Source organism: Manis pentadactyla, chromosome 6 (genome assembly GCF_030020395.1).
Source record: "Manis pentadactyla isolate mManPen7 chromosome 6, mManPen7.hap1, whole genome shotgun sequence".
NCBI lineage: Eukaryota > Metazoa > Chordata > Mammalia > Pholidota > Manidae > Manis > Manis pentadactyla.
The window spans coordinates 41,160,822-41,178,609 of record NC_080024.1 but is presented as its reverse complement, the minus strand read 5'-3'; the positions used below and the strand labels follow the sequence as shown (position 1 = coordinate 41,178,609).

At 39.0% G+C, this 17,788-nt stretch overlaps 1 protein-coding gene across 3 annotated transcripts in view; it reads left to right on the top strand.

The window, feature by feature from the left end:
- Positions 1-17,788, top strand: part of HECW2 (HECT, C2 and WW domain containing E3 ubiquitin protein ligase 2) — a 343,025-nt gene that overhangs the window by 204,928 nt on the left and 120,309 nt on the right. For all 3 annotated transcript variants that reach the window (XM_057503729.1, XM_036927906.2, XM_057503730.1), the window contains 2 exons: positions 10,586-10,680; positions 15,370-15,445. In XM_057503729.1, the coding sequence (XP_057359712.1) occupies positions 10,586-10,680; positions 15,370-15,445 (171 nt within the window). The remainder of the gene's footprint in view (positions 1-10,585; positions 10,681-15,369; positions 15,446-17,788) is intronic.

Sequence of the window (17,788 nt, the reverse complement as noted above, 5' to 3'; positions counted from 1 at the left end):
TTTTCTTGTCTCAGAATCTGTTACCGAACTGACTTGTAAAACCTTACAAAAGAGGGGATGGCATCCTAACTTGAGAGAGAGTTAGGGGAAGGTGTCTTATAAAAATGCCCTTCTCCTTATTGAGAAATGAGCTTTTTACTCACTAGCTAATAACTTGATCAGTGAGGTACCACTGCAGGCAGATTCACATTCTGCTGATTTCCAGCATTTAGAATGTGATACTAATGAGTTCACGCCTGCAGAAGTAAATCCTCATGCCTGTCACTAAGCATGTTCTGCTGTGACAGGCCTTGCGCACGTTGTTTAGCTTTGTTCTTGCAGAAAATATGCTGTTGGTGTTGGAAGAAAGCAAGTGGAAAAGTAAGGTTTGCTCAAATATTTGCTGGTATTGCTGTTTCAGTAATAACCAAATGCCTCTGTCCATGTTCTGCAGAGTCCTTTGAGGAGGTGTTCCCAGGGAGTTGAAGTGACAGTAAAGCTAGATTCCTGTGTAGGTCTTGCTGTTGCTCAAGCCCGGAATGCTCATTCCTGCTTCCCTGCTTTAGCTGCTCCTCACTGCCGACTTCCTCTGCTACCATTCTCATCTCTAAGTTTGAGTCCGGGCCTTTTTGTGCCATGAGAGATCTCTGACTCCACAGTCTGTGTCCCCTTCTGCCTGGCACTGTTCCTGTTTAGTGCTTGTCTTCTGTGTTCTGTCATGCCTGCGATCGCCATCTTAATGGCCACACTGTAAAACACCTGCTAGACTAGAAACCTTTCTTTGATTCCCTTGTACTGTCTGGCATAGTAGGTGTGTGTTGTGATGGGCACATGGTAAAAATCTTTTGCTTGATGATTCTAGCTATATTGTGAAGAACTACATCATGATTATATCACCTAATGGACATATTTTACCCCATGACTGCCCTAATTTTTTGAGATTTCATATTTTTGTCATTGATAAGAAAGTATATTATATTCCTATATATAATATTCCTAATTTTTCCTATATAAATTATTAAAAGAGGATTTTACTTTAATCATTATATCTTTTTCTTAAATAAGCAAACCAAATACTCTGGAGGAAGCCATTTGATGCAGACAAGAGAGTCAGTGGAAGATTAACTTCCTTGGGAAAATACATCTAGTGACCCCACTTTAATAATCCAGGTGACTCAGCTGGGAGAAGAACCCCACTGCTGTAGGCTGGCACTCTCCCCTGCGGCCTGCCCACCAGCATCATTTCCTATGTCGATGGACATCTTGCAGTGACTTGGACACTGTATACAGAGAATTCTGGTGACTGTGGGTTTTATCTTTGACACATTTTAGCTTCATGGTCTTTGAAATTGTAGTTACTTTTAAAATCAATAACACACATGCATGCACACACACTTGTGCTTATCTCTGCTATACACAATATATATACACACCTGTGAGATATATATATATATATATATATACACACACATACATATATACACACCTGTAGATATATCTATATCTATCTATCTATATATACGTACATGTATCTGTGATCTGTGTAACTCCCTTCGGGTTTTACCTTGCCTTAAAGCTCTGTGAAGCTGTCAGCTCTTCAGTGTCTTTGGTATATATGTATATATATCACATCATATCTATATCTATATATACCAGTTGTTCCTGAATTCTATTCTTGTCTAATAGCTTCATTTAAATCACTTGGAAAACTAAAATAATATAGATTCCTACACCCTATCACTGCAGAGTCTACCATAGTATTATTTCACAGTTTGTTAGCTGCTGCTTTTCTATTTCCATTGACAGCTGCCATCTGTATATTATGAGTTTGAATCCTAACTCAGTCATTTCTTGTTTGTTTGACCTTCAGAAAACCTCAACACTTCATCTGTAGTATGGGAACAGGAATTTCTGCCTAGCAATGTTGAAGTGAGGTTAAACAGCAGCATGAGCAGAAACATAGTGCTGTCTAGTACATCGTGGAACACCTCAACAAATGATAGCTAGTCATTTTTTTTTTTTTTTTTTGTGAGGGCATCTCTCATATTTATTGATCAAATGATTGTTAACGACAATAAAATTCTGTATAGGGGAGTCAATGCTCAATGCACAATCATTAATCCACCCCAAGCCTAATTTTCGTCAGTCTCCAATCTTCTGAGGCATAACAAACAAGTTCTTACATGGAGAACAAATTCTTACATAATGAATAAGTTACATAGTGAACAGTACAAGGGCAGTCATCACAGAAACTTTCAGTTTTGCTCATGCATTATGAACTCTAAACAGTCAGTTCCAATATGAATACTCATTTGGTTTTTATACTTGATTTATGTGTGGATACTACATTTCTCTCTTTATTATTATTATTTTTAATAAAATGCTGAAGTGGTAGGTAGATACAAGATAAAGGTAGAAAACATAGTTTAGTGTTGTAAGAGAGCAAATGTAGATGATCAGGTGTGTGCCTGTAGACTATGTGTTAATCCAAGCTAGACCAGGGCAATAAAACATCCACGTATGCAGAAGATTTCTCTCAGAACGGGGGGGGTGAGGTTCTAAGCCTCACCTCTGTTGATCCCCAATTTCTCACCTGATGGCCCCCCTGCGACTGTGCCTGTCTTAGGTTGTTCCTCCCTTGAGGAATCTTACCCGTCTCTGGCTAACCAGTCATCTTCCGGGGCCATACAGGGAAATGTGAAGTTGGTAAGTGAGAGGGAAGCCTTATTGTTTGAAAAGGTTAGCTTTTTACATCTTTGCATATTTATGCCCTGTGGCTTCTATGCCCAGCATTTGTCTTGAGGTATCTTTACCACTTGGAAGAATTATGATACTCGGTAAATTTGATGCGAGGCACGAATTCTATTTAAGGGTTGTAATTAGGAAGGAAGAAGAAAAGCTGTAGAAGGAGCAGGCAGAAGAAAACATGGGAAGATTGATTATTTCTTTGGCATATCTTCTTGTAGAGTACTTCAGCATGAATAGGTTTTAAGCTACTAATTAAATTGCGCACACACATTAACATAATAGGAGTATAGTTACATAACCAAAGCATATCTGTAATTACCAGCCATCTCCAGTGAAACCAAGAAATCCAGTTAGGCACCTTAGGCATTTGTGAAAACTTATCTATGACATGGTGGATATTGTCCAACTGAACTTGAACAGTCTGAGAGAAATCAGACAAATTAAAACAACCCATTCCTGGGGACTGTTCACATGCCATATGTTCTTTTAACAGTAAATAGTCTGTAGTTGTAAGAGTTTGGAGTGCTACAATTTGCACTTCTCCAAATTCTTGGTTGAGTTCCAACAGTATAGATCCAGTCAAATTTGCTGTTTTACTGTATGCACAGGCCAGTTTAGATATCTCCTTCCTCATTCCCATGGCAAGTCCAGGAACGGGTGGGATGAGTGCATCTACAGCTGTAGCAGTGCGTGGATCTTTGTTGGGGTTTTTTGATGATCATCTTCTGGCATGAGTCTTCCAGAGAGTGCTGATGTTGGAAGTTCTTTTTCATATCGTATCTTAGTTCATTTTTGGGGTAGCCCAATTAGGCTTTGATCCTCTGTATAAACACAAACAGACCCTTTGCCTACACTTTTATATGCCCTTTATACCCTTGTGTAGAACTCGTTGGAGGTTACCACACAGGAACTGCCCTTTTTTTTTTTTCTTTGTTTTTGGTATCACTAATCTACACTTACATGACGAATATTATGCTTACTAGGCTCTCCCCTATACCAGGTCTCCCCTATAAACCCCTTTACAGTCATTGTCCATCAGCATAGCAAAATGTTGTAGAATCACTACTTGCCTTCTCTGTGTTGTACAGCCCTCCCTTTTCTCCTACCCCCCCTTGCATGTTAATCTTAATACCCCCCTACTTCTCCCCCCCTTGTCCATCCCTACCCACCCATCCTCCCGAGTCCCTTTCCCTTTGGTACCTGTTAGTCCATTCTTGAGTTCTGTGATTCTGCTGCTGTTTTGTTCCTTCAGTTTTTCCTTTGTTCTTATATTCCACAGATAAGTGAAATGATTTGGTATTTCTCTTTCTCCGCTTGGCTTGTTTCACTGAGCATAATACCCTCCAGCTCCATCCATGTTGCTGCAAATGATTGGATTTGCCCTTTTCTTATGGCTGAGTAGTATTCCATTGTGTATATGTACCACATCTTCTTTATCCATTCATCTATTGATGGACATTTAGGTTGCATCCAATTCTTGGCTATTGTAAATAGTGCTGCAATAAACATAGGGGTGCATCTGTCTTTCTCAAACTTGATTGCTGCGTTCTTAGGGTAAATTCCTAGGAGTGCAATTCCTGGGTCAAATGGTAAGTCTGTTTTGAGCATTTTGATGTACCTCCATACTGCTTTCCACAATGGTTGAACTAACTTACATTCCCACCAGCAGTGTAGGAGGGTTCCCCTTTCTCCACAGCCTCGCCAACATTTGTTGTTGTTTGTCTTTTGGATGGCAGCCATCCTTACTGGTGTGAGGTGATACCTCATTGTAGTTTTAATTTGCATTTCTCTGATAATTAGCGATGTGGAGCATCTTTTCATGTGTCTGTTGGCCATCTGTATTTCTTTTTTGGAGAACTGTGTGTTCAGTTCCTCTGCCCATTTTTTAATTGGGTTATTTGTTTTTTGTTTGTTGAGGCGTGTGAGCTCCTTATATATTCTGGACGTCAAGCCTTTATCGGATGTGTCATTTTCAAATATATTCTCCCATACTGTAGGGATCCTTCTTGTTCTATTGATGGTGTCTTTTGCTGTACAGAAGCTTTTCAGCTTAATATAGTCCCACTTACTCATTTTTGCTGTTGTTTTCCTTGCCCGGGGAGATATGTTCAAGAAGAGGTCACTCATGTTTATGTCTAAGAGGTTTTTGCCTATGTTTTCTTCCAAGAGTTTAATGGTTTCATGGCTTACATTCAGGTCTTTGATCCATTTTGAGTTTACTTTTGTATATGGGGTTAGACAATGGTCCAGTTTCATTCTCCTACATGTAGCTGTCCAGTTTTGCCAGCACCACCTGTTGAAGAGACTGTCATTTCGCCATTGTATGTCCATGGCTCCTTTATCAAATATTAATTGACCATATATGTCTGGGTTAATGTCTGGATTCTCTAGTCTGTTCCATTGGTCTGTGGCTCTGCTCTTGTGCCAGTACCAAATTGTCTTGATTACTATGGCTTTATAGTAGAGCTTGAAGTTGGGGAGTGAGATCCCCCCTACTTTATTCTTCTTTCTCAGGATTGCTTTGGCTATTCGGGGTCTTTTGTGTTTCCATATGAATTTTTGAATTATTTGTTCCAGTTCATTGAAGAATGTTGCTGGTAGTTTCATAGGGATTGCATCAAATCTGTATATTGCTTTGGGCAGGATGGCCATTTTGACGATATTAATTCTTCCTAGCCACGAGCATGGGATGAGTTTCCATCTGTTAGTGTCCCCTTTAATTTCTCTTAAGAGTGACTTGTAGTTTTCAGAGTATAAGTCTTTCACTTCTTTGGTTAGGTTTATTCCTAGGTATTTTATTTTTTTTGATGCAATTGTGAATGGAGTTGTTTTCCTGATTTCTCTTTCTGTTGGTTCATTGTTAGTATACAGGAAAGCCACAGATTTCTGTGTGTTGATTTTGTATCCTGCAACTTTGCTGTATTCCGATATCAGTTCTAGTAGTTTTGGGGTGGAGTCTTTAGGGTTTTTTATGTACAGTATCATGTCATCTGCAAATAGTGACAGTTTAACTTCTTCTTTACCAATCTGGATTCCTTGTATTTCTTTATTTTGTCTGATTGCCGTGGCTAGGACCTCCAGTACTATGTTAAATAACAGTGGAGAGAGTGGGCATCCCTGTCTAGTTCCTGATCTCAGAGGAAATGCTTTCAGCTTCTCGCTGTTCAATATAATGTTGGCTGTGGGTTTATCATAGATGGCCTTTATTATGTTGAGGTACTTGCCCTCTATTCCCATTTTGCTGAGAGTTTTTAACATGAATGGATGTTGAACTTTGTCAAATGCTTTTTCAGCATCTATGGAGATGATCATGTGGTTTTTGTCTTTCTTTTTGTTGATGTGGTGGATGATGTTGATGGACTTTCGAATGTTGTACCATCCTTGCATCCCTGGGATGAATCCCACTTGGTCATGGTGTATGATCCTTTTGATGTATTTTTGAATTCGGTTTGCTAATATTTTGTTGAGTATTTTTGCATCTACGTTCATCAGGGATATTGGTCTGTAGTTTTCTTTTTTGGTGGGGTCTTTGCCTGGTTTTGGTATTAGGGTGATGTTAGCTTCATAGAATGAGTTTGGGAGTATCCCCTCCTCCTCTATTTTTTGGAAAACTCTAAGGAGAATGGGTATTATGTCTTCCCTGTATGTCTGATAAAATTCCGAGGTAAATCCATCTGGCCCGGGAGTTTTGTTCTTTGGTAGTTTTTTGATTACCGCTTCAATTTCGTTGCTGGTAATTGGTCTGTTTAGATTTTCTGTTTCTTCCTGGGTCAATCTTGGAAGGTTATATTTTTCTAGGAAGTTGTCCATTTCTCCTAGGTTTCCCAGCTTGTTAGCATATAGGTTTTCATAGTATTCTCCAATAATTCTTTGCATTTTTGTGGGGTCCGTCGTGATTTTTCCTTTCTCGTTTCTGATACTGTTGATTTGTGTTGACTCTCTTTTCTTCTTAATAAGTCTGGCTAGAGGCTTATCTATTTTGTTTATTTTCTCAAAGAACCAGCTCTTGGTTTCATTGATTTTTGCTATTGTTTTATTCTTCTCAATTTTATTTATTTCTTCTCTGATCTTTATTATGTCCCTCCTTCTGCTGACCTTAGGCCTCATCTGTTCTTCTTTTTCCAATTTCGATAATTGTGACATTAGACCATTCATTTGGGATTGCTCTTCCTTTTTTAAATATGCTTGGATTGCTATATACTTTCCTCTTAAGACTGCTTTTGCTGCGTCCCACAGAAGTTGGGGCTTAGTGTTGTTGTTGTCATTTGTTTCCATATATTGCTGGATCTCCATTTTGATTTGGTCATTGATCCATTGATTATTTAGGAGCGTGTTGTTAAGCCTCCATGTGTTTGTGAGCCTCTTTGCTTTCTTTGTACAGTTTATTTCTAGTTTTATGCCTTTGTGGTCTGAAAAGTTGGTTGGTAGGATTTCAATCTTTTGGAATTTTCTGAGGCTCTTTTTGTGGCCTAGTATGTGGTCTATTCTGGAGAATGTTCCATGTGCACTTGAGAAGAATGTATATCCCGCTGCTTTTGGATGTAGAGTTCTATAGATGTCTATTAGGTCCATCTGCTCTACTGTGTTGTTCAGTGCTTCCGTGTCCTTACTTATTTTCTGCCCAGTGGATCTATCCTTTGGGGTGAGTGGTGTGTTGAAGTCTCCTAGAATGAATGCATTGCAGTCTATATCCCCCTTTAGTTCTGTTAGTATTTGTTTCACATATGCTGGTGCTCCTGTGTTGGGTGCATATATATTTAGAATGGTTATATCCTCTTGTTGGACTGAGCCCTTTATCATTACGTAGTGTCCTTCTTTATCTCTTGTTACTTTCTTTGTTTTGAAGTCTATTTTGTCTGATATTAGTACTGCAACCCCTGCTTTCTTCTCACTGTTGTTTGCTTGAAATATGTTTTTCCATCCCTTGACTTTTAGTCTGTACATGTCTTTGGGTTTGAGGTGAGTTTCTTGTAAGCAGCATATAGATGAGTCTTGCTTTTTTATCCATTCTGTTACTCTGTGTCTTTTGATTGGTGCATTCAACCCATTAACATTTAGGGTGACTATTGAAAGATATGTACTTATTGCCATTGCAGGCTTTAAATTCGTGGTTACCAAAGGTTCAAGGTTAGCCACTTTACTATCTTACTGCCTAACTTAGCTCGCTTATTGAGCTGTTATATACACTGTCTGGAGATTCTTTTCTTCTCTCCCTTCTTGTTCCTCCTCCTCGATTCTTCATATGTTGGGTGTTTTGTGCTGTGCTCTTTCTAGGAGTGCTCCCATCTAGAGCAGTCCCTGTAAGATGTTCTGTAGTGGTGGTTTGTGGAAAGCAAATTCCCTCAGCTTTTGTTTGTCTGGGAATTGTTTAATCCCACCGTCATATTTGAATGATAGTCGTGCTGGATACAGTATCCTTGGTTCAAGGCCCTTCTGTTTCATTGTATTAAATATATCATGCCATTCTCTTCTGGCCTGTAGGGTTTCTGTTGAGAAATCTGACGTTAGCCTGATGGGTTTCCCTTTATAGGTGACCTTTTTCTCTCTAGCTGCCTTTAACACTCTTTCCTTGTCCTTGATCTTTGCCATTTTAATTATTATGTGTCTTGGTGTTGTCCTTCTTGGATCCTTTCTGTTGGGGGTTCTGTGTATTTCCGTGGTCTGTTCGATTACTTCCTCCCCCAGTGTGGGGAAGTTTTCAGCAATTATTTCTTCTAAGATACTTTCCATCTCTTTGCCTCTCTCTTCTTCTTCTGGGACCCCTATAATACGGATATTGTTCCTTTTGGATTGGTCACACAGTTCTCTTAACATTGTTTCATTCCTGGAGATCCTTTTGTCTCTCTCTATGTCAGCTTCTATGCGTTCCTGTTCTCTGATTTCAATTCCATCAATGGCCTCTTGCATTCTATCCATTCTGCTTATAAACCCTTCCAGAGTTTGTTTCATTTCTGCGATCTCCTTTCTGGCATCTGTGATCTCCTTCCGGACTTCATCCCATTTCTCTTGCGTATTTCTCTGCATCTCTGTCAGCATGTTTATGATTCTTATTTTGAATTCTTTGTCAGGAAGACTGGTTAGGTCTGTCTCCTTCTCTGGTGTTGTCTCTGTGATCTTTGTCTGCCTGTAGCTTTGCCTTTTCATGGTGATAGGAATAGTGTGCAGAACTGGGATGAGTGGCGGCTGGAAGGACTTCCTTTCTTGTTGGTTTGTGGCCCTCCTCTCCTGGGAGAACAGCGACCTCTAGTGGCTTGTGGTGCGCAGCTGCGTGCAGACAGGGTTTCTGCTTCCTGCCCGGCTGCTATGGAGTTAATCTCCACTGTTGCTGTGGGCGTGGCCTGGCTCGGGCAGCTACTCCAAAATGGTGGAGTCGCGTTGGAGCAGGAGCTGCTGGGAGGCTATTTATCTCCGTAAGGGGCCTCCCTGCTCCCTGCAGCCCAGGGGTTAGGGTGCCCAGAGATCCCGGATTCCCTACCTCTGGATTAAGTGACCCGCCCTGCCCCTTTAAGACTTCCAAAAAGCACCCGCCAAAACAAAACAACGACCACACACACACAAAAAAAATTAATAATAATAATAATAAATTTTTTAATTAAAAAAAAAAAAAGTTTTTAATAAAAAAAAAAAAAAAAATGGGGGGTGGTCGTTCGTTTTTCTTTATTCTCCGGTGCCAGCCTCAGGCCTCTGCTCACCGGTCTTTCTGCCCTGTTTCCCTAGTATTGGGGTCCCTATCCCTTTAAGACTTCCAAAAAGCGCTCGCCAAAACAAAACAGCAAAAAAGCAAAAACAAAAAATGGTCGCGCGCTTTTCTTATGTCCTCTGTCGCCCAGCCTCCAGTGCCCGCTCACTGTTCTTGCTGCCCTGTTTCCCTAGTATTGGGGTCCCTATCCCTTTAAGACTTCCAAAAAGCGCTCGCCAAAACAAAACAGCAAAAAAGCAAAAAAAAAAAAAAATGGTCGCACGCTTTTCTTATGTCCTCTGTCGCCCAGCCTCCAGTGCCTGCTCACTGTTCTTGCTGCCCTGTTTCCCTAGTATTGGGGTCCCTATCCCTTTAAGACTTCCAAAAAGCGCTCGCCAAAACAAAACCGCAAAAAAGCAAAAAAAAAAAATGGTCGCGCGCTTTTCTTATGCCCTCTGTCCCCCAGCCTCCAGTGCCTGCTCACTGTTCTTGCTGCCCTGTTTTCCTAGTATCGAGCGCCCTGCACTCTGGCCCGGATGGCTGGGGCTGGGTGTTCGGCAGTCCTGAGCTCCGTCTCCCTCCCGCTCTGCCTGCTCTTCTCCCGCCGGGAGCTGGGGGGAGGGGCGCTCGGCTCCCGCGGGGCCGGGGCTTGTATCTTACCCCCTTCGCGAGGCGCTGGGTTCTCTCAGGTGCGGATGTGGTCTGGATATTGTCCTGTGTCCTCTGGTCTTTATTCTAGGAAGGGTTGTCTTTGTTATATTTTCATAGATATATGTTGTTTTGGGAGGAGATTTCCGCTGCTCTACTCACGCCGCCATCTTCCGCCCCTGGGCGATAGCTAGTCTTATCTTTATACTATATATATATTTTTTGGTATGTTGTTTGTGTGTATTACTTTTCTAATATATGTGGGATGTTCTTTCATCCCAAATCGCAACCCAAAATTTCTTGCATTCCAAATTTCATCATCTCAAAATTTCATGCATCCCCAAATTTCAGGGAAACATATAAAATCAAACAGGAATTGGTGGTGTGATCTGTTGCCTTTGACTGGAAGAGAAAGGATCAAAGAGTCATAAGTAGAATTTTCTGAAAGGCAGTGTAGCACATTTCCTCAGCTAATTCTTAAATGATCTGTTTCAGTGTTTAAATTATTGTTTTTTTCCAATTGATTTGCAGCGGAGATAAAAATCTGTTTCAAATACTACCACGGCATTAGCGGAGCCCTGCGAGCTGCGACGCCCTGCGTCACTGTGAAGAACCCTGCTGTGACGGTGAGCGCCCCTCGCTGCTGGCTTCCTCTTGACGTCCCCAGGGCCCCAATTTCTATTTTTGTCTGTGCAGCCTTGGCAGGGTTATGGGGAACAATGGAAGAGGAAACGCATTAACAGCACGGGCGCCGTTTTAGGAAAGGAAATAACTTACAGGCTGGCTTACCTGAATCTATCATACAAATCAGGGGGGGAAATGTTATTTAATTTATAACAATCTGCATATGGTCCACTCTTCAGGGCAACCACTCATGAAGCAAATTAGTAAGTGCCCCTTCAAATTTTATCTTAAACTTAGTCTAAGTTTAGTCTAGATGACTAAATTTAGTTTATAGGAAATGGTGGCATGGTATCTTACCTGAATTTAATTTACGTGAACTCAGTGTGTAAAAGAGAAAAAAATAATAATTTAAGTTGTATGTGATTCTACCTGTTGGTCAACTTAAGGAGCTTTTACCCCTAAGAAAGCATGAGATGGGGATCAGGAATGCGCTGTTCTCTCAGGACATCTTAGTGCCTGTTCCTCTCGATGCTGAAGTAGGGCTAGGTGCCTAAAGATACCACATATATTTGGTATAACATGGCCAGCCACTCAATGGACACCAACCTCTTCACCAGGTCCTCAATTGAAGAAAGAGAGATCTAATTTAGTTTTGGAAGGAACTGATTGTATTAGACTTTCAAAGGAAAGTATGTCCATTTCCAAAATGCTGCTTTCCTAAGGATTACTTTTCACAATTCTGTGATTTTTCACCCCATCAGCCAACTTTAGAATCTAACAGCTTCACAAGATGCACTCCATCGTACATGAGTGATTCAGTCAGTTTTGGTAGATTCTTAGAATCTAAGATATGTAAATCATTGTCTTTTTATGTCATTAATAAAAATCAGGTCCTGAAAGTGTAGAAGAAAAATACTGATTCCCATAACAGAATCTTCATAACATTTTGTGTGTGTGTGTGTGTGTGTGTGTGTGTGTGTGTGTGTGTATACATTTCTAGATGCATGAATTTTTGGAAATAGACAAGTGGCCAGGTTGACACCTGAAATTCAGAAAGTAATCTCTGCAGTTGGTACTTTGATATAGTCCAGATCCACCAATGCTGTATCAAGCAGTCTTTCCCTTTCATTTATTCATTCAAACAAATCTTCATTGGGTGACTATTACATGCCAGGCATTGCACTCATCACTAGGGATGAAATGATAAGCAAAAACACAGTCATGCTCTCATTAGTCTGGTGGGAGAAAGAGACATCAATTAAATTAAATTATATTTATTTGAGTGGCAATTACTATTAGGGGGAGTGAAATGGGACTATGAGAGCACAAACTAGAAGGACTTATCCTGATCAGGAAGGTATTGGAAGACTTCTCTGAAGAAGACATGTTTGTATGAGAATCTGAAGGAAGAGTAGGACTTACTTAAGTGAAGAGGAGATGGAAGAGCATTTCTGGTAGAGGGAACAGTCTGTAGAGAATCTTCAATATCTAAGTGTTCTGCTCACATGTGAATTATATTTGCATTCCCATCCTAGTAAACAAGTATGGAATATAAAAGAATAACCCACATTTACTATATTAGACTCTGGAGGTCACAAGAGGAATGACAGTTGTTGACTATAAAATCTGCCCTGGCACATAGTGATCACTGGAACATGCTTTAATATTCTAAAAGAAAAACTTGTAAAACTGGAAAAAGTGTGGCTTTTTGAAACAAAACCATTGAAAAATCAACTGTGTGTGATATTACATAATAGCTTCCAAACACAATTTTCTAGATTCAGATTTTTTTAGACTTGAGCAATTTTAATGATCAGATATCATTGAAGGCACTAGGTGTTTACAGCTTGGTAAAGATTGATCTCATTCCATTGATTTTGCTTTGAGATTACTCTGTCAGAGCCTGTAGATGGTTTGGAGATAATTTGCTTCAGATAGGTTTTAGAGTACCTTAAAAGCTTTGTATACAGCACTACTAAACAAAATGGAACGTTTTGGTTTAAAGGCTGACTAATGGAATCTGTAGTTAGTAGACTTCTGATCAAGCCTGAGACAGTTAAGTGTGCATCCGAAATGCACGGGCTGTGCCATATCAGCACCTCACTAGGGGGATGAGCATTGGCTTCTGTTGCAGCATGATGGTCATCTAGTTATATGACATGTGTTTAGCTACTGTGACTAATTAACCACATTGTTATTCACAAAGCCCATTTAGTGATTATTCTACAATCAGATGCCAAGAATAGTTCTGGAAGAAGTAACTGAGAGATTCCATAGGGAAGAAAATGAGCTGCCATCCTAATAATATAGTCCCCTTCCTCACATATCCTTTTGCAATGAATCATAAATTTAAAAAAAAAGTTGTGCCTTCCCTGTCATCTGTACTTTGACGTCATTGTCATTCATCAGAGTACATAGTGATATGTGTCTCAGACTCTTGGAACAGGAAATCCTTTGGCTTCAGGGACAGATAAAGGCTGCCATCACTCACTACCATGTATTGTTCCAGCACTCAGTTGACAGCCTTGCTTCTGGGTTTTCCTGGAATGAATCTATGGAGTGAGTTTATTTAAAAACCTCTCTCTAAACATTGAGGGCAGATGTGTTTATTATCACATGTCCGTATACCTAGGGGTAATGTTTGGTCTTTCCTGGCTTTATTGTCATGAATGAAAAATTGAATTCTTTGAGCATTATTTCAGATGAGCATTTTCTACACTTATAGTAAAGGACACTGTTTATCTGTGAAGTCTGTGAGAATTGTTTCATATTAGCCTTTTGCCAGACAGTGAATTATGTTTTAAAAATGGGAATCTGAGGGCATTTTCTTTTGTCTCTCTAATATCTTAAACTATTTTAAATAGGCTTAAATGAAAACTGACCGTGACTCTTTTCAGTCTCATTTAATTCATTTAGCAGGAGTATCCCTTAGCAGGAAGAAACACCGTATTTTTGGAGGAGGCACATTCACAGGGCATGGAGTGGAGGCCTCAGTTCATCATATGTCTAGCAATACCCAGGGTGCAGGAGGGGCAGGTTGCTGGGCTGTACAACCTCAGTTGTAGTCTGTACCAACTAAGTGCTCAACACCTTGTAGTCCAGGAGTATGTGTGATGAAAGCGGGATATCAGTTGTCTGGCCAGTTTGCTACTGTCTCTGTTCCAGTTAACCTGGGGATGGTGAGTCAGGGGTACAATACACTAAAATACACCATACATACTTGCTGAGCACCAACCCAGTGCCATCCTAGAGTTGGTTTTATTGATGGAATGAAACGAAGATACTTGGATGGCACTCTAGTATATTGCAAGTGATACGCGGAATGACCAGGAAGCAGTCAGGTGTCGTACAAAGTAATTCTGATTAAGGTACAGGAAGCAAAGCAGGAAGTAGAAATATATATTTCAAAATTTGTATGGAATTTATTTTGAAATTCTTAACTTTGCTTGGATTAGTGAAAGTTTTGTCTCTTGGTGGCTTATGATTTTCAGAGGAGTGTGGGGAGTGCCTCAAACATAAACTTTAGAATTAAAATGTGGTTCCTATTCCCCAGCTATTCAAAATATACTCTGCCTTCAATCCTGTCTCTTACAGTATTGTAGACATCTTTTTTAGAGAACCATGACACTGTTCTTTCTAGTGCATGATAAATGGAGCAGTAATTGTACATAAATTGAGAGAAGGGCTAAATCTGCTATGTGGTCTATAAAAGACTGGTTTCAAGTGAGATATAATTTGCTTAACAAGTAGGAAAAGCTTTACAATACAATAATCAGGACAATATCATTGCAACTTTTTCTTATTGCTAATTACAATACCATGTGCCATGTACCTGCAGCACAATAAAAAAGGCACCCGCAGGCTGATAGGACAACCACATGGTTACTCAGAAATATTTGGCAAGAGAGGATAGTTCTGCACACATATGGAGGAGCCTGATATTAATCTCCAGTTGTTTATTCTAAGGTTCTCTAATAAATCTAAAGGAATTTAATGTTTAGGTTTTAGCTTAAGGGAATATTTTAATACAGTAACAACTACATTTACTACACATGAACTGTACTCTTATCAAAGAAATAAAAGGACATAAAATAGGTTGATTCACATACCAGGGAATTTTGAAGCACATGTTGGTTTCATTTTGGGTAAAGATTAAATTAGGTATGACCCTTTCTCTTGTTTCTGAGAATTTACGTATGTGCCCTGGACTCCAAGATTTGTAGCATGTGGAAAGGCATACACAGCTGACCCTTGAACAATGGAAGGGCTTGGGGTGCTGACCCCTCCAACCCCATGCATTTGAAAATCCCCATATAACTTTTGACTCCTCAAACATTTAACTACTCATAGCCTACCAGTGACCAAAAGCCTTATGAATAATACGATAATCAATTAGCACATATTTTATATGTTATATGTTGATATACTGTATTCTTACAATAAACTAGAAAAAATAAAACATTTTTTCAAATTGTTACAATTCTCAAAAAAAAATTTCCAATATATTTATTGAGAAAAACCATGTATAAGTAGATGCCACACAGTTCAAACCCATGTTTTCAAGGGTCAACTGTACTATGAAACATGTTTGATACAAAAATGATTATATTTGCAAACATATATGGTTCTGTAGGAAGGCTGATGAGTATCATACTCCTGTGAAACTTCAGATACAAGTTTTTTCTCCACAGATGGGGGCAGAAGGCATGGAAGGAGGTGCTTCCGGAAATCAGCATTCTCGGAAACTCGTTAGCTTTACTTTGTCAGGTAAGGATGTCTTTAAACATGGTATCAATTTGAAAGTGTATAATTAAAAAGACATGAAAGTCACTTCTTTCTGCAGACTCTCACACATGATATGGGAACTAGTTATTTTTTTGGTAATACTTCTGAAAATTCAAATATATCAAATTAGATTACTGATATAGACTCAGAAATTATTTCTTCTACCAAGTTTTCTGATTAAAAGACTATGACTATCTATAGTTACTTAAAAAAATACTGTAATGTAACATGTACTAAGCCCACTGCAGGGCTTTGTTTATTGAAAACAATTTGTACTTCCTTTCCCTAGAGAAAGGAAAATTTGGAAACTAGGAAAAAGAAACCAAAGGATACTCCTATTTCTGTGGAGGAATACACATAGAAATTCGAATGTGAATAAGACAATTTAAAATTTTTTCTGGTTAGCAAAATAATCTGATTGATTATATGTTTATCATGTAACTAAAGCAGTGTATTTCATGTCATGATTTGGAACTCATTTGCAGTTTGTAAGGTTAATTTAGTTGAAACCAGCAACTAGAACAAAGAATAGAAAAAAATCTGTTTACCACCAAAAGGGAATTTTTAAAATAAAATATTGATTTATACAAACTAAAAGTTTTCACATAAAATATATACACACCTATGCCTGTCTATACTGTGTTTCAGTGTAAAATTTCATATGTAGGTCACTGTCGAAAAGTTTGAAAGCCATTTATTTAAAAAAAATTAATTGGCAGTCACAAAGTCAAGAAGACTAAGAAATCAATATTTGAAGTGGACTTCTAAAACAGACAACTGTAGCACAGTTCATACAAAATAAAATCTAACAGATGCCCAACACTGTAAGGTTTTGTTTTCTTTTTTTCAATTTGTTTTCTTTTTTTCAAATTTCAACTGAAATTTAAATTACTATTACTTTTCTTGGCTGCAAAAAATCTTGCAAACGAAAATAGAAACCTCAAGAGTGAGTGTTAGAAGGTAGATCTTGAAAGCAGACATTTCCATGATACATAATTATCACATATGACAGAAGTATGTTGTTGCTGGCCCATGGCCTTTGGAGTATGCATGTCTGTTCTAACATGTTTCTTCCTCCTATGAAGGCCTTTTTGCTTTGGTTCTCTGGCAAATCTCAGAGCTTGTAATCTGGTGGCTTGTGGGTCAAATTTAGCAAATAAATATGTTTTAGCTGGAACCCTCAGGGTGTAAACAATACCATGCTTTTAGAAGGATACTCAGAAGTACCACTACCTGCGATACTGCTACGCAACCCTCCTTCCTATCTCCTGAAAACATGTCCCTTGGCTTCCTGTGCTTGAGACCACTTCACAGTCCTAAGCAGCTGCAGGTACAGAAATCCTTCCTTTATAGGTAGGGAGCAGTTAGCTAGCAGTTAGCCAACAATTCCTCTATGGCTCAGGAAATTGAGAGTTTGACCATTATCATAGTTGTCTTAATTTAAAAGCATTGCCCTTAAACTTTCACGTGATCTTTATCATTATAAATAGCCACACACCTACTGATTTTGACTTCAGAGGGATGTTGATTTACTCACCATGGGAGAATGAACATCTGGAAGTTGAAAATCCCAGGACATTTTCCTAAAAAGTAGGAAATAAACTTTGGAGCATAGCCAAATGCTTCTTTAAATACAACTTCTTCCTTCCAACATCCCACCTCAGTATACACGGTGGCTGGTTACCTAAAATCTGTTTTATTTCCTGCCATATAATCAGATATTTGTAGATGCTGTACAGAAATGGCTAAAAATTATAGAAGACAAAAGCAATTCTATAGAGGTAATTCTAAAAAATTAATCTTGTAGCATATTGACAGGGGAATAACATTTGACCAAGAGCATATAAACATTGGGGAATAGCTGTGCAAATATAATGCAGCGAAATAATCTACTTTTGATTATCTATGCACAAGTAGGGACACAAATAATTGAATTTACAGGTAAAACAGCAACTGTGCTTTGATTAATAATCTTAAACCTCTTCTTCAAATAAGACCTTATACTGGGATATTTAGCAGGTCATACCATTGTGATTTTGAGTTCTTGGGTCTGCTAGGTGATGTGGATATTTATGAGCAATAACATATAAAAGAGAAGCAAGAGCAGAAATGAGATGAATAAAGGGAACTGAATGATCAGACTGCAAGTAATTGGTAGCTTATTGGACTAACTAATGAAGATTTATTTGTACAGTGTCCCTGGTGGGAAAGTTTGACATGAGAGATACTTAACAGTGCCATCTTTCATCACAGTGGCTTAATCTTCTGGGAGGAGCTTTTTGTTTAAAGGAATGTTTTACATAAATAATTTAGCTCTGTCACTTC